The following is a 26,539-nucleotide window of genomic DNA, read 5'->3' as shown; positions in this document are numbered from 1 at the left end:
TGTCTCTTTAAATCTACCATTGTAGGTATCCATTGTTTTTTCCAGCTTTTCTACTTTGTCCTTCACTCCCATAAGTTCTGTGATTTGTTTTTTCAGTTTTTCTATTTCTTCTTTTTGTTCAGCCCATGTCTTTTTCATGTCCTTCCTCAATTTATCGATTTGGTTTTTGAAGAGGTTTTCCATTTCTGTTCATATATTCAGCATTAGTCGTCTCAGCTCCTGTATCTCATTTGAACTATTGGTTTGTTCCTTTGACTGGGCCATATTTTCAATTTTCTGAGCATGATCCGTTATCATCAGCTGGTGTCTGGGCATTTAATCAGATTTCCCTGGGTGTAAGACCCCGCAGGTTGAAAGATTTTTCTGTGAAATCTCTGGGCTCTGTTTTTCTTATCCTGCCCAGTAGGTGGCGCTCGTGGCACACGTTTGTCTACGGGTCACACCAGTAAAAGATGCTGTGGCTCTTTTAACTTTGGAAAACTTTCGCTGTGGGGGGGGTTGACAGCCAAAGCGGCTTGGGGGAGTGCCAATCCGAATCTCCCAGCCGGCCCGGGGATCCGCGCGCGGGGAGGGTCGCCGGCCTCCGTGGCTTGGGGGAGCGCCTTTCCAAATTTCCCAGCTGGCCCGAGGTGCCAAGCGTGGCGGGGGGGCACCAGCTGCTACGGCTTTGGGGAGTGTCTATCTACCGTTCCCATCTGGACCGGGAAGCCACGTGTTTGGAAGGGACCCCGGTCGCCATTCTCCGCAGCTTGGGGATCTCTGATCCAATTCTCCCAGTTTGTTGGGGGGGCCACGCGTGTGGGGGGGCGCCAGCCGCCGCGGCTTGAGGGGACCGCCTGTCCAATTCTCCCAGCCCGCCCGGGAAGGAGGGAGGGAGGGTCTCCGGCTGCCTGCCGTCCCGGCCCGGGGAAGCCCGCGCCCCTCGGCGATCTCACCGGAGTGGGTTCTCCCAGCCAGTAAGCCGTTCCAGAATGGGGTATGCTGTCTTCTTGGTCTCTGTCGTGGCTCCGGGAGCTGTTCTGAATCATTTCTACTTCTCTAGTAGCTGTTCTGGAGGAGGAACTAAGACCTGCGCATCTTACTAAGCTGCCATCTTCCAGCTGATCAGTAAACTTTTTTTCTACCATTTTTCTTTGGGATTTATGTCATCTTTTTTTTTTTCTCTTTTTACCTTTACTGATAATCTTCATTTCTACACTCTTCTCCAGACCTCTCTTTCTTCTGTCTTTTCCCATTTGCCTGTAGTGCTCCCTTTAGTATTTCTGATAGAGCTGGTCTCTTAGTCACAAATTCTCTCACTGACTGTTTATCTGAAAATATTTTAATCTCCTCCTCACTTTCTTTTTTTTTTCCTTGCATGGGCAGGCACTGTGAATCAAACCCAGGTCTCCGGCATGGTAGGTGAGAACTCTGCCTGCTAAGTCACCGTGGCCCGCCCTTCCCTTCCCTTTTGAAGGACAGGTTTGCTGGGTATAGAATTCTTGGTTGGCAGTTCTTCTCTTTCAGAATCTTAAATATATCATACCACTGATTTATCTCCATGGTTTCTGCTGAGAAATTAACACATAATCTTATTAAGTGTCCCTTGTATCTGATGGATTGCTATTCTCTTGCTGCTTTTTGACATTTGACAATCTGTTCAGTAAATGTCCTGGAGTAGGTCTATTTAATCTATTCTGTTTGGGGTAATTTTACGTCTTTCCTAAGAGATGGGAAATTTTCAGGGATTATGTCCTCCATTAGTCTTTCTGCTCCTTTTCCCTTCTCTTCTCCTCCTGGGATACCCATAGCATTTATATTCATGTACTTCATGCTGTCATTCAATTCCCTGAGACCATAGTCATATTTTTACATTCTTTTCTTATATTTCCTTTTGTGTGTCGGATTTTAGATGTTCTGTCCTCTAGTTCACTAATCCTTTCTTCTGCATCTTCAAATCTATTGTTGTAGGTCCCCATTGTTTTTTTCATCTTTTCTATTGGGCCTTTCATTCCCCTAAGTTCTGCAATTTGTTTTCTCAAAGTTCCAAGTTCTTGACTTCCGGAGAAGATGGCGGCTTAGTAAGATGCGCGGTCCTTAGTTCCTCCTCCAGAAAAGCAACTAAAGAAACAGAAACAATACGAAACAGCTCCTGGAGTCACGACAGAGACCAAAAAGACAGCGTACCCCATTCTGGAACAGCTGAACGGGCAGGGAGAATCTGCTGCGGTGAGATACCCGAGGGGCGCACGTTTTCCCGGCCGGGGCGGCTGGCGACTGGGGTCCCCTCCACGCACGTGGCTCCCCGGTCTAACTGGGAACGTTGGATAGCGGGGCCCTCCCATCACGCTTGGCGTTTCGGGCCAGCTGGGCAATTAGGACCGGCACTCTCCCAAGCCGCGGCGGCCAGCGACCCCCCCTCCATGCGCGGTTTCCCGGGCCGACTGCTGTGCAGACAGACGAGCGCCACGAGCGCCACCTACTGGGCAGGAAAAGAAAAACAGAGCCCAGAGATTTCACAGAAAAACCTTTCAACCAGCTGGGTCCCACACCCAGGGAAATCTGATCAAATGCCCAGACACCAGCAGAAAATAATGGATGACGCTCGGAAAATTGAAGATATGGCCCAGTCAAAGGAACAAACCAATAGTTCAAATGAGATACAGGAGCTGAGACAACTAATGCTGAATATATGAACAGAAATGGAAAAACTCTTCAAAAACCAAATCAATAAATTGAGGGAGGACATGAAGAAGACATGGGCTGAACAAAAAGAAGAAATAGAAAATCTGAAAAAAACAATTCACAGAACTTATGGGAGTGAAGGACAAAGAAGAAAAAATGGAAAAAACAATGGATACCTACAATGGTAGATCTAAAGAGACAGAAGCTACAATTAGTGAACTGGAGGATGGAACATCTGAATTCCAAAAAGAAACAGAAACTATAAGGAAAAGAATGGAAAAACTTGAGCAGGGGATCAGGGAACTGAATGACAATATGAAGTGCACAAATATACGTGTTGTGGGTGTCCCAGAAGGAGAAGAGAAGGGAAAAGGAGGAGAAAAACTAATGGAAGAAATTATCACTGAAAATTTCCCAACTCTTATGAAAGACCTAAATTTGCAGATCCAAGAAGTGCAGCGCACCCCAAAGAGAATAGACCCAAATAGGCGTTCTCCAGGGCACTTACTAGCTAGAATGTCAGAGGTCAAAGAGAAAGAGAGGATCTTGAAAGCAGCAAGAGAAAAACAATCTGTCACATACAAGGGAAACCCAATAAGACTATGTGTAGATTTCTCAGCAGAAACCATGGAAGCTAGAAGACAGTGGGATGATATATTTAAATTACTAAAAGAGAAAAACTGCCAACCAAGACTCCTATATCCAGCAAAATTGTCCTTCAAAAATGAAGGAGAAATTAAAACATTTATAGACAAAAAGTCACTGAGAGAATTTGTGACCAAGAGACCAGCTCTGCAAGAAATACTAAAGGGAGCACTAGAGTCAGATACGAAAAGACAGAAGAGAGAGGTATGGAGTAAAGTGTAGAAAGAAGGAAAATCAGATATGATATATATAATACAAAAGGCAAAATGGTAGAGGAAAATATTATCCAAACAGTAATAATACTAAAAGTTAATGGACTGAATTCCCCAATCAAAAGACATAGAATGGCAGAATGGATTACGACCCAGCAATACCACTGCTAGGTATCTACTCAAGGGACTTAAGGGCAAAGACCCAGACGGACATTTGCACACCAGTGTTTATAGCAGCATTATCTACAATTGCAAAGAGATGGAAACAGCCAAAATGTTCATCAACAGACGAGTGGCTAAACAAACTGTGGCGTATACCTACGATGGAATATTATGCAGCTTTAAGACAGACTAAACTTATGAAGCATGTAATAACATGGATGGATGTAGAGAACATTATGCTGAGTGAGTCTAGCCAAAAACTAAAGGACAAATACTGTATGGTCCCACTGATGTGAACCGACATTCGAGAATCAGCTTGGAATATATCATTGGTAACAGAGACCAGCAGGAGTTAGAAACAGGGTAAGATAATGGGTAATTGGAGCTGAAGGGATACAGACTGTGCAACAGGACTAGATACAAAAACTCAAAAATGGACAGCACAATAATACCTAAGTGTAATGTAACTAGGTTGGAACACTGAATGAAGCTGCACCTGAAATATGGTTTTTTGTTTGTTTGTTTGTGTGTTTGTATCTTTTGTTTTTGTTTTTTTCTTTTTCCTTTTTATATATATATATATTATTAGTATTATTATTTTAATTCTCTTCTCTATATTAACATTCTATATCTTTTTCTGCTGTTTTGCTAGTTCTTTTCCTAAATCGATGCAAATGTACTAAGAAATGATGATCATATATCTATGTGATGATACTAAGAATTACTGAGTGCATTTTTAGAATGGAATGATTTCTAAATGTTGTGTTAATTTCTTTTCTTTTTTTTGATTAATAAAAAAATTAAAAAAAAAAAAAAGTTCCAAGTTCTTCTTTGTGTTTGCTCAGTGTCTTCTTTATACCCTCCATTAACTGGTTGATTTGCTTTTTTTATGAATTTTTTCATGCCTGTTTGAAAATTCTAAATTAGGCATTTCAATTTCTGTATCTCATTCGAAATGGTTTGTTCTTTTGACTGGGCTATATCTTCAATTTTCCTAGTATGATTCGTTATTTTTGCTGGCATTTGATTTCCATAATTAATTTATTCTGGAGGTCGTTTTCACTCTTTTACGTAAAGTTTTATCGCTGGATGGCTTTGTTCATTACTGTTCTTTGGCATTCAGTTCAACTTATTGTAGACCTCTTTCATAGGTTCTGTTTAACTGAACATAATTATTCAGTTCTTTTTTTTCTGTTTCTTGCCCTGCCTATATAGTATCTTTGTTTTGAGGAGGGTCTCTTAGATTTTATCAACCCCAGTCATATTTTCCCAGATCAGACAAGACTACATCTCAGAAGGAGAGAGTAGCCAATATCAAGTTTCCCTGAGGGTGACAGCAGGTTGTCAGGCTTTCCTACGAGGCCTCTAGATTCTGTGCCTTTCCTATATTGCCCAGCATGTGGCACTTGTCAACTTGCAGCTCCCCACCAGTGTAAAGTGATGCAGTGCCTTTAATTTCAGCAGCCTCTACCTGCCAGTGCTGTGGTTGAGACAGAGGCTGAGGTAGTAGGTGAGCTTTGATCGCTTCTGTTTTCCAGCCCTTGAGGCCTGAATTCCCTAAGGAGGACCTCCACTTGAACTGTGCCCTAATTTCCTTTTCTTGGAGTAAACAGGTCTTTTTTTTGGGAATTAACCCCTTTCACCTGACTACTTCATCTTCAGACATGCCTTAACTCCACTCTTGCCTGGGGCAGTGCTGGAGCCTGAGAGTGCTTGCAGTTCTATCTAATGTGCTGGGTAAGAAGTAAAAAAAAAAAGCCTTTCAGGGCTGGACCCCCGCTCCCCAGGTTTGCCAATCAAGAGCCTGAGTTGGTATGTGGTTCTGTATATATCAAGGCTCCTATTTTTGGAGTCCAGCCTCTTTCCAGTATTTTGTGCAGTACACTCAAAAAACTTCTGCTTTTCTTTTTTTCTGTTAGACCCACCCCCTCTCTACTGGGGTGAAGATTCCTGGTTCCTTTAGTGCTTACTCCAGTTTTATGTGTGCTCAGGGCCAGTTTTCAGTATTCAGAATTTGTTAATTAACTCCACAATTGGAGCTTGGTTGAGCTAAGTCTCTGCTACTAGTAAAGTCTGTTTCCTTTTCCCTCTGGGAACTAGCCTGCCATGCCCATGGGGGAGGGACACCAGACTCCAAGGCTTGGGTGATTTACAGTTCTGTGTGGAATTCCAGCTGTTCCACCTGGTTCAGAACTGGTATAGGCTGTGTGTCCAGTCACTGATATTCCTCTAGCAGTTATTCTGTACTATTCTGGTTATTTACTAGCTTCTCTGGAGGATAAACGAAATTCTACACCTCACTATGCTACCACCTTGCACCAGAATCACCTTAATTGTTCTGTTATATTTATCCATCAGCTGCTCTATCCCAACATCAGCCTTGAAGGGCTGGAGGAGAAAGCTGGGGCCAGAAGGAAGCAAGGTCATGTATCAGCTTTTATATTTTAATCCTTGCGATCTAAAAGAGCCAAGCTCAGGAGGGCAAAATTAAAGTTGAAGACTAGGGCTACTCACGCTTTCTTTGGAGAGTTTTTCTGCCTGTTTGGCTTCTCTGGCTTGTTTCCTCTCCTCTCGAGTTGCATGCTGCTCTCGAAACCCCTTTTGCTTTTGCAGTGCTAATGTAATCCACAGTGGCTGTGCAGTTTCAACTTTCTCCGTAAGCTTGGAGCCATCTAAAGAGTGCCTGCTCTGAAGCGTCGGCTTTTCTGTGGGAAAAACACAAAAGCAGGTGTGCTGTGAAACTAACTGTTCACTTATCTTGATCCTTAAATTTAGAGCTAAACAAACTTGTGACACTTTAATAAGCCCATGAAATAGTCACCTGTCCCTTTCTGACACAGGCTCTGTGCTCATGCCTGAGTGAGGTGGAGTGGGAAAGTAACATCTTTGATCATTTCTCTTTCCCCAAAATGGAAGATGCTACTTAACTTTGTAAGAAAATACTCCTCTAGGTCATAAAGTCTCAGGCTTACAGGAGACCCAGGTAGTCAGATTCATTTCTTTTTTGCTCATTGCTTTTTAAAATTTATTTTTAGCAATGGAACCTTCCTCTCCTCCCCACCCCCAAACAACATCTTATGTGGAACTCAAATATATGAAAGAGGTAAAAAAGGAATGGGGCTGCTGAGGGCAGCAGGGCTTTGAGGAAGCTCAGTGGGAAACCTGTGATTTTGGTCCAACACCCTCCAACCATAGCTGTGGGTACTAGGTCTCTCAGCATCAAGCAACATGCCCAAGGCCAATCAGCAGTTAGTATATGGCCTGAAACTTGAACCCAGGTCTTTCAACTTTCAGTCCATGCCTTTCTTGCAGTTGACTGCCTTGCCTGCACAGACGGGGTAAACACACTTCAAAGTTGTAGGTAATGGAGATTGAGTAATTGGGCTCTGGAATTGAGCAGATCTGGGATTGACATTTTATGACCTTAGAAGAGCTACTTAACTTCTCTAAGCTTCAGTTTTCTTATCTATGAAATGGAGATAATAATGGCTCATGCCTCATTAGGCTGCTTGAAGATTAAGAGTTACTGGATATAAGAACATTTAGAACAGTGCTTGGTATATAATAATCACTCTGTAAAAGTTAGCTGTTGTTATTATTGATGTCAGTGAGATGATGATCCCCTTTTTTTCCCTCACATAAAAATAATGCCCTTTCAGAGATATCTAGTCTTCTATTGAATTCTTTACTATTTCAAAGGAAAATGGCTTACTCTAGTTCTGCTCTTTTGAAATCCAGTTAACACATTGATTATACAGAACCTTACCCACTGGGCCCCTCAACCAACTGGACTTTATATTGGTACTCCAGGATGAAGAAAATGAAATCCCAAGAAAATAGGTTCACGTTAGAAATTTAAGTAAAAGAAGGAAAAAAAAAAAAAGAAGTTCTGCTTCATATTTTATATCCTTGGTATCTATAATGCTGTGTTCAAGGAGAATTCATATTTATGGAATTGGGAATTGCAATATCCATAATCATCAAATAAAGATTCAGTTATAACCTTATGCAGGAAAGAAAACTGATGGATTTTAGAAGTTTGTTTGTTTTTTTTTTTAACTGCAATTGAAAGGGTTTTGTTTATTACTCCTTAGTCAATAAGAAAGTCAAAAAGAATTTACCACCCCAAGTATTCTGGTCAACTGAGATGCTTTACATACATTTGAACTGACTTAAATGAGTTCTTGCTTCTTATCAAAGCACTATGTAAAACTTCTTTCTAAAAATCTCTAAATGCCAAATTTCTAATATCCAAATGAATTCCACCTAAATCTATTATGCAAAAGAAAATACTGGCTTAAACAATTAAATTGAATCTGCTTATCAGGTCACTAAAGCAACTGACAAATGTTCTGCCATCAACTATGACTGATGTTTATCATCAGGAGAATCAAAATGTCTTTAAAGTATAAAAAACAAATTTACAACGGTTAAAATAACTTGAAAAAAGAAATCTCTGGACAGATTTTTACTTCTTTAGAACCACAGTCTGAATTGTGACTCATGGCACCATGAACAAGAGTTTAACAAGATGTTTAAAGGTCCTATCAGGTCTGGCTTGTAGCTGTGGCTCAACCAATGTAAAACAGTTGGTTAAAATGGGAGTCTTGTCTGAGTTTCCTGAGTATGTCCCCAAAGCCTCTAACAGAATAATCAATGGTGCAGACTCCCACATTCCAAAGTGAAGGCTGGACCACTTACTTGGACCAGGCTGATTACATAGTAGAAACAGACACCTCAAGGGCATGGAAAAAGTAGGGCTGAGGCTGAAGAAACCAAAGTGGAGAATTTCTTTGGAAAAGATTGTTGGATCACTGTGTGTCTCACCTCCAGAGGGGAGGCAAGGGGGCTAAGCTGAGTGCAAGGGCCCTCAATGAGATCTCTCAGGCAGGTTACCTGTGCTCCCTGAAGTCTGTGGGGTACAGACTTTGGAGCAGTATTCAAACCTGGAAAAGACCAAAAGTAAGACACTATGGCTGGACAAGGACCTGAAGGAAGAGGGAGAAGAGGAGCTTGTGCTGGGAAGACACGGCCTTCTAGTTCGCTGGGACAAAGTATGTATGAGTTTAGCACGAGGTTCAGATTAGGTCAAGTGGCAGCAAGAGGTAGCTGGGAGCAGGAAACAAGGATGGAAGGGAGACTACCCAAGAAGAAGAGGAAGTACCACCCACATTAAGGGAACTTCAGGGGAGAAAGCCCTGGTGACAGGGATGTAAGGATCCCACAGAAAAATCAGCGCTGAGCATCCACCAAGACCACAGCACTGGTCTTAATTAACCAGAAAACAATGACTTAATTTTCTTCTTTCCTACACTCCAGCTCTGGGGTGGGTTCCTGATCTGGGAGGAAGGGAAAAAGTTGAGCCCACCTGCCTTTGCACTGTAGGCATTTCAGTCCAAAAGAGGCGAAGTTAGAAGGAAGATACTTTAATTTGAGATAGCATTTACAGTTTTGATTATTACACTGGAGGAGATGGGGTGGCACATTAATTACTAATACAAGACTCTTGTCATTACTGAAAATGAAAAGAGGACTTGTTACTATCAAAAAGAGGCTGAAAGAACTATGCCCAAGATATTACCCAAGAGTTGGGGAAAATGAGGATTACAGATCAGGTTTAAAGAAATCTGAGTTAAAAAAAAAAGATTAAAATATTTTTTGCTAAATCCTATGTTTTTTCAAACAAATATATGGCTAACGTCATTCAATCCAAGAAGTTACATAAGGCCATTAAACTCTTATAAGAAACAGGTTTTGAAGGGAAGCCTTGCAGCATTTTACAAATGACAGGTGAGAATTACCAGAGCCAGCCCCACGGTAATGGAAAGAGCATTTAACTTGGGGCAAGACCACCTCCACTTCCTGGTTTTACCTCTGTGGGCAGCAGGCAAGTCCCCCGAGAAACTCAAGATACAAATGGACAACAACCAAGAAACCCTGGTCCACTACCTGGAGCAACCAGGCCATTATCCACAACAAACATTCCAGAGCATCAAACTACAATCGACGTAAAATAGCCAGGACTTGTTCAAGATCTGACAGCTTTCCTGATTTTTGCCCTTGCTTCAAATTTAGGACCAAATGCACCCCTCACCAATCACACAGGGTGCCCCACTTCTAGTGATCCTGCCAAAAGCCTCTTATCAGAGCACAACTGAAGTGTTCTCTTTTTTTCCACTATAAGGCTTCCCACTCCTCCTGCCTTTGAGTCTCTGCCAGATCCAAGTGACGGTGGCCACTGTCTTGCTATAGTAGGCTCTGAATAAATAGCCTTTGCTGATTCTCGTTTAGGTGTCATTCATTTATTTCCACATTCCTTACTTTTCAGAGGGTGGTGTCATCATCTGTAAAATGGAGATAAGTACTATAGGCCTGTTGTAAGCACCACATGAGACAGTGTAAGTAAAAGCACTTTTTAAATAATTAAGCTCGAAGAATGGTAACCAAGAAATTAAGATTGAACAAATAATTGTGATGACTGAATAATTATATAGATGCCTTTTTCTTACTTACAGCATATTACAGAAGAGTTAAAGAAATCCCTGAAACTACAGAAATCCACTGAATTTTAAAAGCCTCACAACTGTGGGACTTTATAAAAGAAGCAAGGCAAGTATATAAATCATGTTCTACCTGTTAATTAACATAACACCAACAAAAGCATAAATAAAACCTTTTTTTTTTTAATCTGGTGAGATCAGATAAAACTTCTGCTATGGTCTGTGGTTGAAGACCTTAATATGAGATAACTGTCAAATGTTATTATTTATAGAAATAGTTTCATATGGAAAATGATCATAAGGAAAGTAATGCCTAGATTTGTAAGATTTGGCAACAGTCATACTTGTTCATGGGCCTCGGTTATTTCTAAATTTTGAGGTGATTTGCTTCTTGGATATGTGACCTGGTAATTCCTTGGAACTCTGGGTACCTGTGTGAAACCTGAGACTCAGAGTTGGAGTTCCCCAGCTCTGAAGGTACAGCAGGAGCAGCATTAATTCTAAAAAGATGGCTCCATACAGCAACTATTGAAGAAGCTGAAGGAGTAATCAGATTTTCATTAGGGATGTGAATGGGGCTGATCTAGTTATAACTAAATTAAATTAGAATACAGGGCAAAGGATGACACTAACTATATTTTCAGACTTTAACTTCTAGGAGAGACCAAAGAAGGAGATATTTCTTTTGTCCAAAAGATTTTAACTTTCTTAGAGAGGATTCAAGATGGCTGATTAGGGAGAGGCTGGGCTCTCTTCTCTTCCAGAAAAACAACTAGGAATCAGGCATTAACTGTCTGGAGCAAAGGCTCTGGAGTTCTGGAGTTCAGTTTCCTGCAACACCCAGGAAAGTGTGGGACTAAAAGACGGAGAAGCTGTGATGAGAGATCATGAGTAATCCCTTCAGTCCTGACTCTGGGCACCCATATCTCACTCTCAGGCTGAAATCTTCAGGGCTCCAATCCATGATCCATGGAGGATGGGCAGAGGCAGACTGAAAAGGTAGCGGAGGTCCACTCTCCCAAGAACAGGGTGGGACACAGTCTGTAAGTGTTCTAGCTTTTAGCTGGCACATTTGGGCTGCGAGGCCAGTGTTTTCTACTTGTCCGACATGGTGTGGCCACACCACTGTCTGGAGACAACAGCTGATAGTTTGCCTTCTAAGGACCAAGGGGAATAGGTTGGTAAAGAGCTCCATCTTCTGACTGGCAAGGAAGGTCTACCTCCAGGAAGACATCTAAAAGATATTTGGGCAAAGAGGGCCATATGTGGGCAGGCAAAGACAGCACACCCTTGGGAGTATAATGAAAGGTTTTTCTGACATCTTTACCTGATCCTCTCCGGGGGCGCTGTAGAACTGATATGTGCCCCTTCGTGCATCCCTGGTTGGGTAATAATGAAGAAGAAAGTGTCAAAGAAAAAGAATAACACAAACCCAATGAACAACAAAAGCTTTGAAAGAGAGAGAAACCAATTTTCAGAGTGAACACACCAAGATAATCCAATGCCCATACATCAGGAAAAATAACAAGCCATATCAAGAAATAAGATAAGGCCCAGTCAAAGGAACAAATAAAAAGGTTGGAAGAGATACAGGATATTAAGAAGACAGTGAGTAAGCATAAAGAAGAATTTGAAAGCATTCAAAGAAACATAACAGATTAAATAGGAATGAAAGGCAAAACAGATGAGATTAAAAATACACTAGAGGAACAAAACAGCAGATTTGAAGAGGTAGAAGAAAGGGCCAATAAGCCAGAAGACAAAGCATCTGAATTCAAACAGACAAAAGAAAAGACAGACAAAAGAATGGGAAAAATTGAGCAGGGTCTTAGGGAACTGATTGGCAACATGAAGTGCACATTCACATCATGAGTGTTCCAGAAGGGAGAGGGGCAGAAGGAGTATTTGAGGAAACAAGGACTTCTCAACTTTAATGAGAGGCATTGAGAGTCATGTCCAATAAGTACTATGTACTCTAAACCAAATTAATCTGAATAGACCTACTCCAAGACATACTAATCAGAATGTCAAATGCCAAAGATAAGGAGAGAATTCTGAAAGTGGCAAGAGAAAAGCAATTCATTGCATAGAAGGGATGCCCAATAAGACTACAACCTGATTTCTAGTCAGAAACCATGGTAGTGAGAAGGCAATGGTATGATATATTTAAGGTGCTGAAAGAGAAAAACTGCCAACCCCAAATTCTCTGTCTGCAAAACTGTCCTTCAAAAATGAGGGGGTGGGGGAGTGGAATAAAAGAACAAATACGGTATGGTCTCTTTTAGAAAAAACTTACAAGAAAATTGGGGCCTAGACTGTAAGCTCTTACAGAAGTCGCTTTTATTCCTGAGCTTTAAGGGCTATTTCTAGATTCTGAGATGCTGTGCTATATGTGTATAACCAGGTATTTCCCTGGGACTTTGGGTAAATGTGTGACAGACTCAGAGTTGTAGTTTCACAGCTCTGAAAGTCAATATTGGTACATACCACTGTTAAAGAAAATGAAAGAGATCAGGCTTCAAATTGGTGATAAGAACAAAGCTGATTTGGTTGGCATCAGCATCAGTAAATCAGAACACAGGGTAAAGGATAATGGTGGCTGTATTTAAAACTTCACCTTTTTTTTTTTTTTTTTTTTTTTTTTTTGCATAGGCAGGCACTGGGAATCGAACCCAAATCTCCAGCATGGCAGGCAAGAACTCTGCCTGCTGAGCCACCATGGCCTGCCCTAGAACTTCACTTTTATATACAACCAAAGGAAGAGAGTTTCATTTTGTCCAAAACCTAAATTTCTGTAGCATACAGTTTAACTCATCCTGTCTGGAAAGTTCATTTAAACATCCCAAACACATGGAGTCCAGAAAGGGAATGAGGGCTTGCAATTTTGTACAGCTTAATGTAATATCTGGCTATATCCCAAAGTATGTTGGGCAGATAATCAAAAAGTATTGGCAAAACCCTAAGGGACTGGAGAAAAAAGATGGGACTTTTACTCTCTTAAACACTAGGGACTCTGAAGTTAATAGGCCAAGCCCTAAATCTTGAGGATTTTGTAGTGGAGAAGGTAAGCCTAAGAGTTACCTTCAGAGAACCTCTTTTTGTTGCTCAGATATGGCTTCTCTCTCTTTCTAAGCCCAACTCTACAAGGAAAATTATTACACCCCCCCCACCTTAAGTGGGATATGACGTCCAGTTGTGTGTGTCCCTGGCAACATGGGACATGACTCCCAGGGATAAGCTGGCCCTGACACCATGGGATTGACAATGCTTTCCTGACCAAACAGGGGAAAAGAAATGTAACAAAATAAGGTATCAGTGGCTAAGAGAGTTCAAATAGAGTCAAAAGGCTATTCTGGAGGCCATACTTATGCAAGCTTCAGCCAGATACTGTTAATTGCCATGGTTTATCAACTCCCAACCAACATCATTCTTGTTAACCCTAAAGAAGACCCAGGGATCTATCTGAGATCCTGCAAAAGCTGCCTGCACTAAATTTACTTTCAGGTACCTAAAACCTTCAGATGGTTCCTAGTCCAGATAAGCCCTGAAACCCAGAGGGGCCAGTCTCTCCAAGAACATCAACCATTCCACCCCACTATCCCATATTGTTGACACCCCTTTTCAACATAAAAAAGTTAGAATGGAAAAACCCAAATATCCCTAAAGGTTGGGAAAAGAATCAAAGGAGAAGGAGGTGTTATAACAAAAGAAGTTAGGATTTAACAAATGAGTAGAACTTCTGAATCATTATATTGATATTTCTATTTAGTCTTCAGAGACTTCTCCAGTGTCTTGGAGCAGCTAGAAGGAAAAATATGAAATTATGGAAGTGTAACCCAGACCATACTTTAAAATCTATTCTATAACTATTTGTTAAAATGTACTTTGAAATTCATTGTTTTGTACATATGTTTCCCAATTTTTTAAATATGTTTTAAAAAATGAGGGGTGTTTAAGATTTATTCACAGATAAACAGAAACTGAGAGTTTGTTAACAAGAAACCTGACCTAAAGAAATATTAAAAAGAGTTCTGCAGGCTGAAAGGAAAAGACAAGAGAGAGAGGCTTGGAGGAGACTGTATAAATGAAGAATATTAGTAAGGGTAACTAAAAGGGCATAAAGAGAGACAAAAATAAGATATACCATTTAAAAGCCAAAAGATAAAATGGTTAAGTAGTGCCATTAAAGCAATAAAACTGAATATGAATGGATTAAACTCCTCAACAAAAGACATAGACTGTCAGAATAAATTTTAAAAATATGATCCATCTATATGCAATATATAAAAGATTCATCTTAGACTCAAGGATCCAAAGTGAAAGGTGGAAAAAGTTATTCCACAAAAACTGTATCCCACACACACCAAAAAACACCTAGAGTAGCTAGCTATACTAGTACCACACAAAAAGAATGAAAAGCTGTTATAAGAGACAAAGAATGGCATTATTTATCAATAAAAGGGGTAATTCACTAAGAAGAAATAACAATCATCAGTATATATGCACCTAAAGAGGGTACCCCAAAATATATGAGGCAAATACTAGCAAACTGAAGGAAGACTCTCAAAGCAGTGGGGAAAACCAAATCAACAGGCTGAGCCCTGGATCTTGGGGTTCGCTGCTATGAAACTTTATTCCTGAAAAGGACAGGCTAAGCCCACTTAAAATTAGGCCTGAGAATCACCTCCAGAGAACCTCTTTTGTTGCTCAGAAGTAACCTTTCTCTCTAAGCCGATACAGTAAGTGAACCCATTACCCTTTCCCCACATGGGACATGACTCCCAGGGGTGTAAATCTCCCTGGCGATATGGGACAGAAATCCTGGGATGAGCTGGGACCCAGCATCCAAGGATTTAGAAAACCTTCTTGACCAAAAGGGGGAAGTGAGAAATGAGAAAAAATAAAGCGTCGGTAGCTGAGAGACTTAAAATAGAGATAAGAGGTTATCCTGGAGGTTATTCTTACGCATTATATAGATATTCTTTTTCAGTTCATAGTGTATTTGAGTAGCTAAAGGGAAGTACCTGAAATTGTAGAGCTATGTTCCAGTAGCCTTGTTTCTTGAAAATGAATGTATAATGATACAGCTTTTACACTGTGATTGTGAAAACCTTGCATCTGATGCTGCCTTTATCTAGAGTATGGCAGATGAGTAAAAACTATGGTTAAAAAAATAAACAAATAATAGAGGGAACAAAGGTTAAAATAAATTGAGTAGATGGAAATACTAGTTGTCAATGAGAGAGAGGAGTAAGTATGGAATGTATGAGTTTTTTCTTTTTTCCTTTTATTTCTTTGTTTGGACTGATGCAAATGTTCTAAAAAATGATCATGGTGATGAATACACAACAATGTGATGATAGTGTGAGCCACTGATTGTCCATCATATATGGAATATTTATATGTTAAAAATGTTTGTGTTTGTATGATGGTTTATCAATAAAAATATTTTTAAACAAAGGATTTGCAAAGTCCTCTTGAGAAAAAAAGCTGAAGGAAGAAATAGATGTCTCTATAGTAATAGCTGAAGACTTCAATACACCACTCATATAATAGATAGACCATCTAGAAAGCGGATTAGTAAGGAAACAGAGAACTTGAAAAATATGATAAATGAACTGGATCTAACAGACATATTCAGAACAATGCATCCTAAAACAGGAGGATATACATCCTTTTCGAGTGTTCATGGATCATTCTCCAGGATAGAACACATATTGGATCATAAAGCAGACCTCGATAAATTTTTAAAGACTGAAGTTATACAAAGCACTTTTTCTGTTCATAATGGATAAAGCTAGAAATTGCCAACAGGTGTTGGACTGGAAAATGAACAGATTTATGGAGGATAAACAACACAACTTTAAACAATCAGTGGGTCAAAGAAGAAATTGCAAAACAAATCAGGAAATATCTCAAGATGAATAAGAACAAAATATATCAAAGCATATGGGATGCAGTCAAGGAGGTGGTAGGAGGGATATTTATAGCCCTATATGTCTACATTAAAAAGAAATGAAGACCTAAAATCAAAGACCTAATTACACAGTTGTAGGAACTAGAAAAAGAAAAGCAAACCAATCAAAGAAAACAGAAAGAAAGAAAGATTAGTGCAGAAATTGACAATAAAAAACAATAGAGAGAATCAGCAAAACTAAAAATTGGTTCCTTGAGAAAATCAACAAATTTGACAAGCCCTTAGCTACACTGAGAAGGAAAAAAAAGGCAGAGGATGCAAATAAATAAAATAAAAAATGAGAGAATGGTCATTACTGACCCCAGAGAAATAAAAAAGATCATAAGAGGATACTAGGAACAACTGTATTCCAACAAACTAGATAACTAAGGCAAAATGGACAATCTTCTAAAGAAACAAGAACAACCTACACTGAATCCAGAAGGAACAGAAGATCTTAATAAACCAATCACAAGTAAGGAGATTAAATCAGTCATCAAAAACCTCCCAACAAAGAAAAGCCCAGGACCAGCTGGCTTTACAAGTGACTTCTACCAATATTCCACAAATAATTAATATCAATCTTGCTCAAATTCTTCCAAAAAATTGAAGAAGAGGGAACACTACTTAACTGATTCTATGACATCAACATCACTCTAATAGCAAAACCAGAAAAATATATTACAAGAAAGAAAATTACAGATCAGCCTCTCCCAATGAATACAGATGCAAAATTCCTCAATAAAATACTTGCAAATTGAATCCAATGGTATTTTAAAAGAACTAAACTCAAACAAGTAGATTTTATCCCCGGTATGCAAGGGTGGTTTGACACAAGAAAATCAATTAATATAAAACCTACCACATTAACATATTGAAAGAAAAGTAGAAAAGACATCTGCAAAATTCAGCATACTTTCCTGATAAAAAATACTTCGAAAGATAGGAATAGAAGGAAACTCTCTGAATATGATAAAGGGGATATGTGAAAAACCTATAGCTAACATCATGATCAATGGTGAAAGACTGTGCGCTTTACCACTGAGACTGGGGCAAGACAAGGATGCCCACTGTCACCAATGTTACTATGTAGCACTAGTTCTAGCTAGAGCATTTAGGCAAGAAAAAGAAACAAAAGGCATCTAAATCAGAAAGGAAGAAGTAAAACTTTTACTATTGGCAGATGACATGTTCCTAAACTTGGAAAGTCCAGTAAAAACTACAACAAAGTTACTAGATCTAATAAACTAGTTTTGCAAAGTGGCAGGATACAAGATTAACACGCAAAAATCAGCTATGTTTCTATACACTAGTAATAAGCAATCTAAGGAGGAAATCAGAAAAAATATTTCCTATACAATAGCAATTAAAAGAATCAAGTATCTAGGAATACATTTAATAAAGGATGTAAAGTACCTGTACTCAGAAAACTACAAAGCATTGGTAAAAGAAATCAAAGGTGATCTAAATAAATAGACAGGCATTCTGTGTTCATGGATTGGAAGACTAAATATTTTTTTTTTTTTTTTTTTTTTTTTTTTTTTTTAAAGGAAAGACAGAGAGAAGGAAGGAAGGATAGAAGGAAGGAAGGAAGGAAGAAAGGGAAACATCTTTAAACATTTTCTTGTTTTATTGTATTCTGTTTCTCCGTTTTTTGTTACATGGGCTGGGGCCGGGAATCGAACCGAGGTCCTCCGGCATAGCAGGCAAGCACTTTGCCCGCTGAGCCACCGCGGCCCGCCCAAGAAGACTAAATATTTTTAAGACGTCAATTCTACCCAAATTGATTTACAGATCAATGCAACCCCAATTAAAACTTCAACAGCCTACTCTGTAGAATTAGAAAAACCAATTACCAAATTTATTTGAAAGGGTAAGTGGCCCAAAATAGCCAAAAACATCTTGAAAAAGAAAATGAAGTTGGAGAATTTTCACTTCTTGACTTTAAACCATATTACAAAGCTAAATTGGTAAAAATAACTAGATATTGGCATAAAGATTGACATATTGACCAATGGAATCAAATTGAGAATTCAGAAATAGACCCTTACACCTATGGTCAATTGATTTGACTGCCAAGCCAGTCAAATGGGACAGAGCAGTCTCTTAAACAAATGATGCTGGGAGAACTGAATATCCATATCCAAAAGAATGAAAGAAGATCCCTACCTCACACCTTATACAAAAATTAACTCAAAATAGACCAAAGACCTAAATATAAAAGCCAGAACCATAAAACTCTTAGAAGGAGATACAGGGAAGATCTTCAAGATCTCATGGTAGGAGGTGATTTCTTAGACTTTACACCCAAAGCTCAAGCAATGAAAGGAAAAATAGATAAATGGGACCTCCTCAAAACTGAAAACTTTTGTACTTCAAAGGATTTTGTTGGAGAGGTTGTTTGGAAACCACATATCTGATAAGGTTTAATATCCTGGATAAATAAAGAGATCTTACAACTCAATGATGAAAGGACAACTGATTTAAAAATGAGCAAAAGATATGAATAGATGTATTTCCAAAGAGGATATACAAATGGCTAAAAAGCACATGAAAAGATGTTCATCATCACTATAAGGGAAATGCAAATCAAAACTACAATGAGATATCATTTCACAGTTAACAGAATGGCCATTATTAAAAAAAAAGAAAACTACAAGTGTTAGAGAGGATGTGGAGAAATAGGACTGTTTATTCACTGTTGGTGAGAATGTACAATGGTACAGTCACTGTGGAAGACAGTTTGTTGGTTCCTCAGGAAGCTAAGTATAAAAGTGCCATACAATCTGGCAATCCCTCTACTAGGTATATAGTCAGAAGAACCAAAAGTAGGCTTGAACAGACATTTTTCACACCAATATTCACAGCACCATTATTTACAACAGTTAAAAGATGGAAACAATCCAGTTGTTCATCAACCAATGAACAGATGAACGTACTGTGGTATAATCATACTATGGCACTGTAAGAAGCTGTATGCAGCTGTATGAAGAAATGAAGCCACAAAGCATGTGACTGGATGAACCTTGAGGACATTATATTGGGTGAAATAAGTCAAACACAAAAGGACATGTATCATATGACCTTACCAATATGAGCTAAATATAGCTAGGAAATTCATGGCGTTAACATTTAGAACACCATCTAGGTCACCAGAAAACAGAATGAGGGCACAGAACAGGGAGTTGATGCTTAATTCATGCAGAATACCTAACATGATTGATTGTAAATGTTTGGAAACAGATAAAGGTAAGGGGAGCATATTATCAGGAGTGTAATTAATAGCAATGATACGTGGGTGTTTCTGTCATTGAATGGGAACGTTTAGGATCCTGCATGTCACTAAAAGGAAAACCAGAGAATGAAACATGGGACCATATAACCTAGTGAACCCTACTGAGGGTGAAAACGTTTGAGAAGTGATTGTGGTGACGAATGTACAACTCTGTGATTTTGCTAGAAGACACTGATTGTACACTTTAGATGGATTCTATGGTATGTTAATTTATCTCAACAAAATTGGTTTTTAAAAAAAGCAAAATAAAAACATTTACATTTTTATGGCATACTATCTGACCTGGCTGGTCAATTTAGACAGTCTAATTCAGCTTTATTTGACATAGAACCTAGAATAGGAAATGAGAGCTTAGTATTCTGAACAAGTTAACGTAATACCCTGATTCATTTCAGAGTGTTTGGGGTACGAAACAAAAAAATATTTGCAAGGAGGGGGGAAAGCTAGCATAGAATTATTAAACTTCCCCACCTGGGGAATTTCTTGTTATTTTACCAAGCAATAGGGGCTCCTATTTTACTAAAACTGTAATCAAAGAATTTTGCAAAGTCTAAATCTAAGATTCATTCCTTTTTTATAAAACATATATCATTCCTATTTAAACTTATAACAAGGACATCTATGAAAATAAAGTCTGAAATATTTAAACCCTGTCTAATAAGAAGTATACGAGCAGCTAGAAGGAAAAACACGAACTAGTGGAATGGTAACCCATAACAAACTCTGAAATCTGTTCTGTATCTACTTGTTCGAGTATACTTTGAAAATCACTGCTTTTTCTTTCTGTATATGTTATATTTAACAATAAAAATGTTTAAGAAAAAGAAATATGCTAATAAGCTAGGTCTTTGAACTTTAGGCTTATTAAACTCATTTCTAATGACGTAATGCCTAAGGGTCACCCCCTGAAAGTCTCCATGTTGCTCAAATGTGGCTTCTTCCTAAACCAAACTGCAAATAAACTCACTACCTCCCACCTTGTGTGGGACATGTGGGATTAACAATGGATTTGCGATCAAAAGGGAGAAAAGAAATAAAGTTTTAATGGTTAAGAGATTTCAATAGAATAGGGAGGTCATTTCAAAGATTACTTTTATGAAGATTTCAGCCAGATATTGCCAACAGTATTCCTGAAAATCCTATGGAACACCCCAGGTTCTATTTAAAAATCTACACAAAAAGTTATTTCCCCAATATAACATAGTTATTAGTTGCCTAATCGTGATCCTTTTATTTAAACCTATAATTTTCAATTTACTAAGTTTATTTTTCAGAGTCTTAAAGCCTCCAGATTGTTTCTAGGCCAGTCAAACCCTGAGACCCTGAGATACCAGTCTCTCTGGGAACAACAACCAGTTTCATTCCTCTACCCGGTAAGGTCGACACTGCTTTTGAGCCTGAAGAAGTCAGAGCGGTTGTTGCAGGATATCGCTCGATTGACGAAGGAACAAAAAACAAAAGGGAGGAATTGTTACCGAGAAATTAAGATTTAATAAATAATTATGATGATCAAATCATTATCAGATGCCTTTTTCTTACTTCCCAGTATATTGTAGAATAGCCAAAAGGAAATACCTGAAATTACTGAAACCCACTGAATTGCAAATTATAAAAAGCTCATGACTGGCCCCACTTTGTACCCTCCTTATCCTGTTTTACAACTTTAGAGTCTCATAATCACAAAGACAACCCTCTTAATGTTAAAGAAGGAATTTGAGTCAGCCCAGAACTAACCACTGATGTGTTATTTTAATGGCTAGCTTAGTTATAATCTAGCTCCACTCCTTCACATTTATAAACTGTAGTTGCTTATATTTGTTATTATAATGGTAACAACGCAGACTCCAGGAGACACATTTTGAGGCCTTTAGGCCATATTTGTTCTCCTTGTTTCGCATTTCTAATATTTAACACACAGGCTGATACTAACCCTCTCATTCAATTCATACATCACAGAATTTCATGTATAACAAATGGTACGTTTAAAGAATCCAGAGAGAAACTGGGATGGGAGATCTGACAATAGAACCCTCACTTGTTTTTAGCTTTCAGCATATTTTGAGGTTTGGCAGTTAGGTGGATTTATGGGGTATTACATCCCTGTTTATTAAACAATTCTTTACAAAATGGGCTAATAGCTTAAAGAAACACCTACAAACAAACCACAGATTTAATATGCCGTGAATAAAAGAAGCACAGAAAATGGCAGAGCTGACATACGTCTTACACCTGGTAATCTGTGCCTACCTCTTTATGAAGAAATTAGATTTGACAAAAAGTTGGTCAAGGAAAATAAAACTATCACATTGATTTGCAAAGTGGATTTACACTGGCTGTCATAACAAAGAACTTCCCCCTCAGTGTATATAGTATGCCAGGGGATATTATCTAATGATGGTACTACATGTATAAAATTAACAAACAAGTATATATAAATTGGAGATTCATGCTTAACATTTTTATTCTGATGGGGTGTTCTGTCACTCGAATTTGTTCAGTCCTGGTCTAGGGCTGTAGAATTGGAGGAGAAAACCTCAGTGAATTGGGAGGCTCAGCGGCAGAATGCTCCCGCCCTGCAGAGACCTGGGTTCAACTCCTGCCCCATGCAGTCCCCCAAAACAAAAAAACCCTCAGCACACACAAGGCATCTAATTCTTCTTTTCTCGTGTTTTTCTACTAAATAAAGGGAAGTTCAATTAGCAAAGCCAGGAAGAAAAAGAAAGAAAAAAGGGGCAGTAAGTAGTTTGGGGTAGAAAATTATAATAACCCAAGGGGCTTCCCTAAGAGAAAAATAGTGAAGCAGAAGAGCAATTTCTCTGGGGAGAAAATGAGGGGAAGTGACAGAATAGAACAGACCAGTCTGGGAGAGGGACTTTGACAATACTATGAAAGCTAACGACACAAAAGCTAACGTCAAGACTGAAAACGGGCCCCTCATGCTGCAGGACAAACAGAAAACCTTGGGGAGAAACAATCTGGACACTGCTGTTCAACACGTATCTAGGAAAGCAAAAGGCAAGCTGAGCAGGTAAGAAGGACATTAGTGTCTCTGGTGAGGTGAGCAACCAAACCAAGGCTACTGGGGAAACTACTCTTGTCTCTGCAAAAATTCACCCCAAACCTAAACAATTCAACAAAAGAGAAAATGATCCCTCCCTTAGAAAATCTCAGAGAAAAAATAATTTCTCAGAAAAAAGATGAGTAACTTCCTGGGCTAGTCTTTATCTCTACTGCACATGCCTCTTGTAATAACCAATGACATATTCACTAATTAGGACTATATTTCCATTTCTACTGTCAACAAAAAATGTACTAGCTTAAGTGTCGGCACCTTTAACTTACTACTTGTGTGAATAAGTAAGTTTCCTTAATAGGTATGAACTGTATACACATGGCAGTCAGTATTTCCAAAAAGTTTAAAGAATGAATAGAGAACAACAAGAGTCTCACTATGACTCATGATTGAGGAGTCCTTTGGTAATGGCAAATTGCCTCTAATTAATAAAGGCGCTCCCAGCGCCAGCTTCACTGGCTACTTCTGGCCTTGGGCAGTTCTGACTTCAGCTGTGACTTAGAAAATGAGCTGGACAGAAGTAAGATTTTCTGATCAATTTACAGGTTCATACCTTTCTTCCCAGCCTCAGACGTTTGGGTAGGTTTCTCTTGCTGAGTGGCAGACAGAACTGGGGAAGAGGGTTTCCTCTCTGTTGCCTCTTCCTCCTCATCCCTCTTCTGTCCCTTCTTTTCCTTGGAGGCTGGTGATAAGGGCTGCCAGGTATCCTCGATCTGCTGGCTTTCCTTGGTCGTCTCACTCGGCTCCCGGTCGGGCTTAGGTGCCCGGCGAGCCAGCCGCTCTACCAAGCCGGGCCTGCTCAGTTTGGACAGTGGGGATGATGGTGGGGTCTGACTGGTGGGCTTGGGGGCCAGCGCAGGCTTCTGTGCCAATGGCACTTTATTTGCTGCCTTGTCGTGATCTGGAGCTGGAGTCTGGCCGCTGGGTGGCAGGGGCCCAGGCTGAGCTGCAGGAAGAGAGTGGCTGTAAGGGCTTTCAGATGGGGCTTGCCTCCTCTCTGGGCCATGCTTGGGGACCAGTCCCCCTGGCTCTTTCTCTCCATTTGTGCTGCCCGGGGCGGGTGCCCACCCCCCAGCACTATCTCCTGTGCTGCCATGCCTCTTCTTCTTCTTTTGTTCTGTCTGCTGGTCACAGTGGAAGCGCAAGGAGTAGGTGGTCCTTCTCAGTTTTATTCCAAAAGGTGAGGCTTTTTCCTCCCCACCTGATGTCATGTGGTCTGGCTTCCCACTACCGCTCGCCGTCTCACTTTCGGAACTGGTGGACTCGGATTGAGTCACCGCTTTCTGTGGAGGATAGGGAAGGCTTGGAACAAGGAAAGATGGAAGGTCTTTGGCAAATTTGCAGCCCTCTGTGGCGTCAACTGGCTCCTGGTGCATCCCCAATTTCTCTGGACTCTTCCGGAGCTCATCAGTTGCAGCAGTCGGAGGCTGGGGCTCCGCCTCTTCACTGGCTCCTGGCACGGCTCGTTTTCTAAGGCTTTCCGCTTCCGTGATCTGTTTGGAGGTCTCCATGCCACCCTCAGGGAATTTCTGCCAGGCAGGCATAATAGAGAACTTTGCGTTTATTGGCGGGGTCTTTCGGAGGTTGGCACGAGAGTCACCTCGGCCCCCTGGAGGGTGTTCCTCGCCCGGCCTCGGCTGGTCTCTCTTGCCGCGCCGCTCGCTCTCCGCGTTCTTCAGGATTCTGGACCGGATGGACGCCCACTCGGCTAGCGCGGCCGCGCTGCCCGAGGACTCCAGGGGGGGCCGCGCCTTCCCGCCGCCCGCCCGGCCGTCGCTGGGGGCTCGGGGTGGGCTCTCCGGAGTGGGGAGATCTACGTGCCTCTTTTCTTCTGACAAGCCCAAGAGAGACTTGCACGCCGTGTCCTTGATCTGGTTCAGGTTGACGGCTGGGCCGCAGAGCTGTGCTCCCGTGACCAGAATGGCCGTGTGAGGAACGCTCAGGGCCGAGGGGAGAGCGTGGGTGGCTGGGCTGGCTCTGTGGGCCCTGGGCTCCTGGGGAGCAGGGGCCGGGCCCGCAGCACGCACAGGCGTCACTGGGCTCAGATTGACTTTGGGGAAGAGAATTTGTTTCCCTCCTGACGATACCTGGAAAGTGTAGGGTCTGGGCATGGTCTGCCTCTCCTCCACTTCCTGCCACCTGAGTTCTTCTACCTTTCTGTCTTTTTCTGGAGCTCTGGCTTCTTTCTTTTCCGCTTGACCTTTTGGCATTTCTTCGATTTGCCCCTCTTTTTTCTGGGAAGGAGGTTCTCTTTTAGTTTCTCCTCTCTTTCCCTGAACTAAATGATGATCGTCCTCATACAGATCCCCTCTCTCTCCCTGCTGTTCTCCTGATGCTACGACCTCTTGGTTTGGCTTCTTGTAAGTACTTGGCTCATCAGAGCTTTCTGTTTGCTTTTTGGGTTTCACCTTCTCCTGTTCTTCTAGTTTCTCTTCAAAGTCACTCTGAAGTGGAGTCTGCAAGCCTCTTTTTTCTTCGGGTTCCAGCTTTCTCTCTTCTTCCGGTCTCTGTAGCACTTCCTGATGTTCCTTTTTGGCTTCCTGCCACCTCTGCTTCTCCATTTCCTCCTGCTTTTTGAGTTCTTCCCTTCTCTTTGCCTCTTCCTCCTTTTGAAGCTGCTTGGCCACTTCCTCCTGTCTCCTCTTCTCCTCCATTTCCTCCTGTTTTTTGAGTTCTTCCTTTCTCTGTGTTTCTTCCTCCTCCTTCTGAAGCTGCTTGGCCACCTTCTCCTGCTGTTTCTGCTCCTCTAGTTCCTCCTGCCTTTTGAGCTCTTTAATGCATTTTTCTTCTTCCTCCTGTCGTCTCTGCTCTTCTTCCTCCTGCTTCATTTGTTCATCCTGCTTCTCCTGCTGCTTGAGTTCCTCCAGCCTCCTTTCAGTCTCCTGCCTTCTCTGCTCCTCCACTTCCTCCAGCCTTCTGAGTTCCTTCAACTTTCTTTCTTCTTCCTGCTGCTGCCTCTCAGCCTCCTGCTTTCTCTGTGCCTCCAATTCTTCCTGCTCTCTGAGCTTCTCCTCTAGCCTCTCAGCCTCCAAATGCTTCTGCTTTTTAGCCTCCAGGTGTTTTTTTCCCTCCAGCTCCCTCCACTCTTGGTCTTGGCCACCTGGTTCTTCCAGTCGCCCCATCTCCTCTTCCTGCTGCCTCTTTTCTGCCTCTAGCTGAGGTTCGTCCTCCTTTCCCTCCTCTTCTTCTCCTTCCTCCTCCAAGAGCTGTTGCCTTAGGTTCTCTTCCCAAAGCCTCCTCTCCAATGCCTGGAGCCTCTGTTCTTCCAGGCGTCTCTTCTCTGCTGCTTCGGCCTTTTGCCTTTTGCACTTGGCTTCAAGTTCTCGCCAATATTCTTCTTGGTTTCTTTTCTCTTCCTCCAAATTCAGGGGTTCTGGTTCCTCTTCAAGGCAAATTTGCTTGTCTTCATCAGAGTGTCCATTCTGGTCCAGGGACAGCTGACTCTCAAGGCCACCTTGCTCGTTTTGTCGATCCTAACATTGATAAGGGAAAAGAATTAGCCTTTTTCCTTAGTTAACCATTACTCATCCTAGTCACAGTGCTGGTGGCCCTCTTAATCTCAAAGGAAGGGGCAGATGTACAAGGGTACAAATATTGAAAAACTTAGGCATAGGACACACCATGTGCAAAGTGTGGGAACGGAGGAAAGAACTTCATCTTTGTTTAACCTTCTAACCCCTTTAACTTTCCCAAATTCCCTTTTCTTAATACAAATGAAAACCAAAATCCAGCATAAAGAAGATGGGATAAATTGAAAGTTGGATATCATTAACGTTCCCTAAAACTTGCAACTTAGAAGTCCACCCTAATCTAACTGAAGGAACTTTGGCCAAGCCATGGCAGAGGAAAAACTGGACCATCTTTCTGCTGCAGAGCAAGCAGAAAGGATAAGGAGCCCCTCAAAGGTAGCCTTGCTCTCTGTGGTCTACCAGCTTCCCAAAGGGCGTGTCAGAAAGAGCCATGGTAAGTAATCGGGCCACTTACTGCTGTACCCTGCAACACATGCCAGTTCCTAATGGGGAGAGAATTAAT

General features: G+C 40.9%; 1 protein-coding gene across 4 annotated transcripts in view; it reads right to left on the bottom strand.

Moving 5' to 3' along the window:
- Positions 1-26,539, bottom strand: part of CRACD (capping protein inhibiting regulator of actin dynamics) — a 337,455-nt gene that overhangs the window by 17,306 nt on the left and 293,610 nt on the right. For all 4 annotated transcript variants that reach the window (XM_077136939.1, XM_077136935.1, XM_077136938.1 and 1 more), the window contains 2 exons: positions 23,061-25,980; positions 6,198-6,388 (listed from right to left, as the gene is read on the bottom strand). In XM_077136939.1, the coding sequence (XP_076993054.1) occupies positions 6,198-6,388; positions 23,061-25,980 (3,111 nt within the window). The remainder of the gene's footprint in view (positions 1-6,197; positions 6,389-23,060; positions 25,981-26,539) is intronic.

Source organism: Tamandua tetradactyla, chromosome 19 (genome assembly GCF_023851605.1).
Source record: "Tamandua tetradactyla isolate mTamTet1 chromosome 19, mTamTet1.pri, whole genome shotgun sequence".
Lineage (NCBI taxonomy): Eukaryota > Metazoa > Chordata > Mammalia > Pilosa > Myrmecophagidae > Tamandua > Tamandua tetradactyla.
The sequence above is the reverse complement of the archived record's forward strand: the minus strand, read 5'-3'. Positions and strand labels throughout refer to the sequence as shown.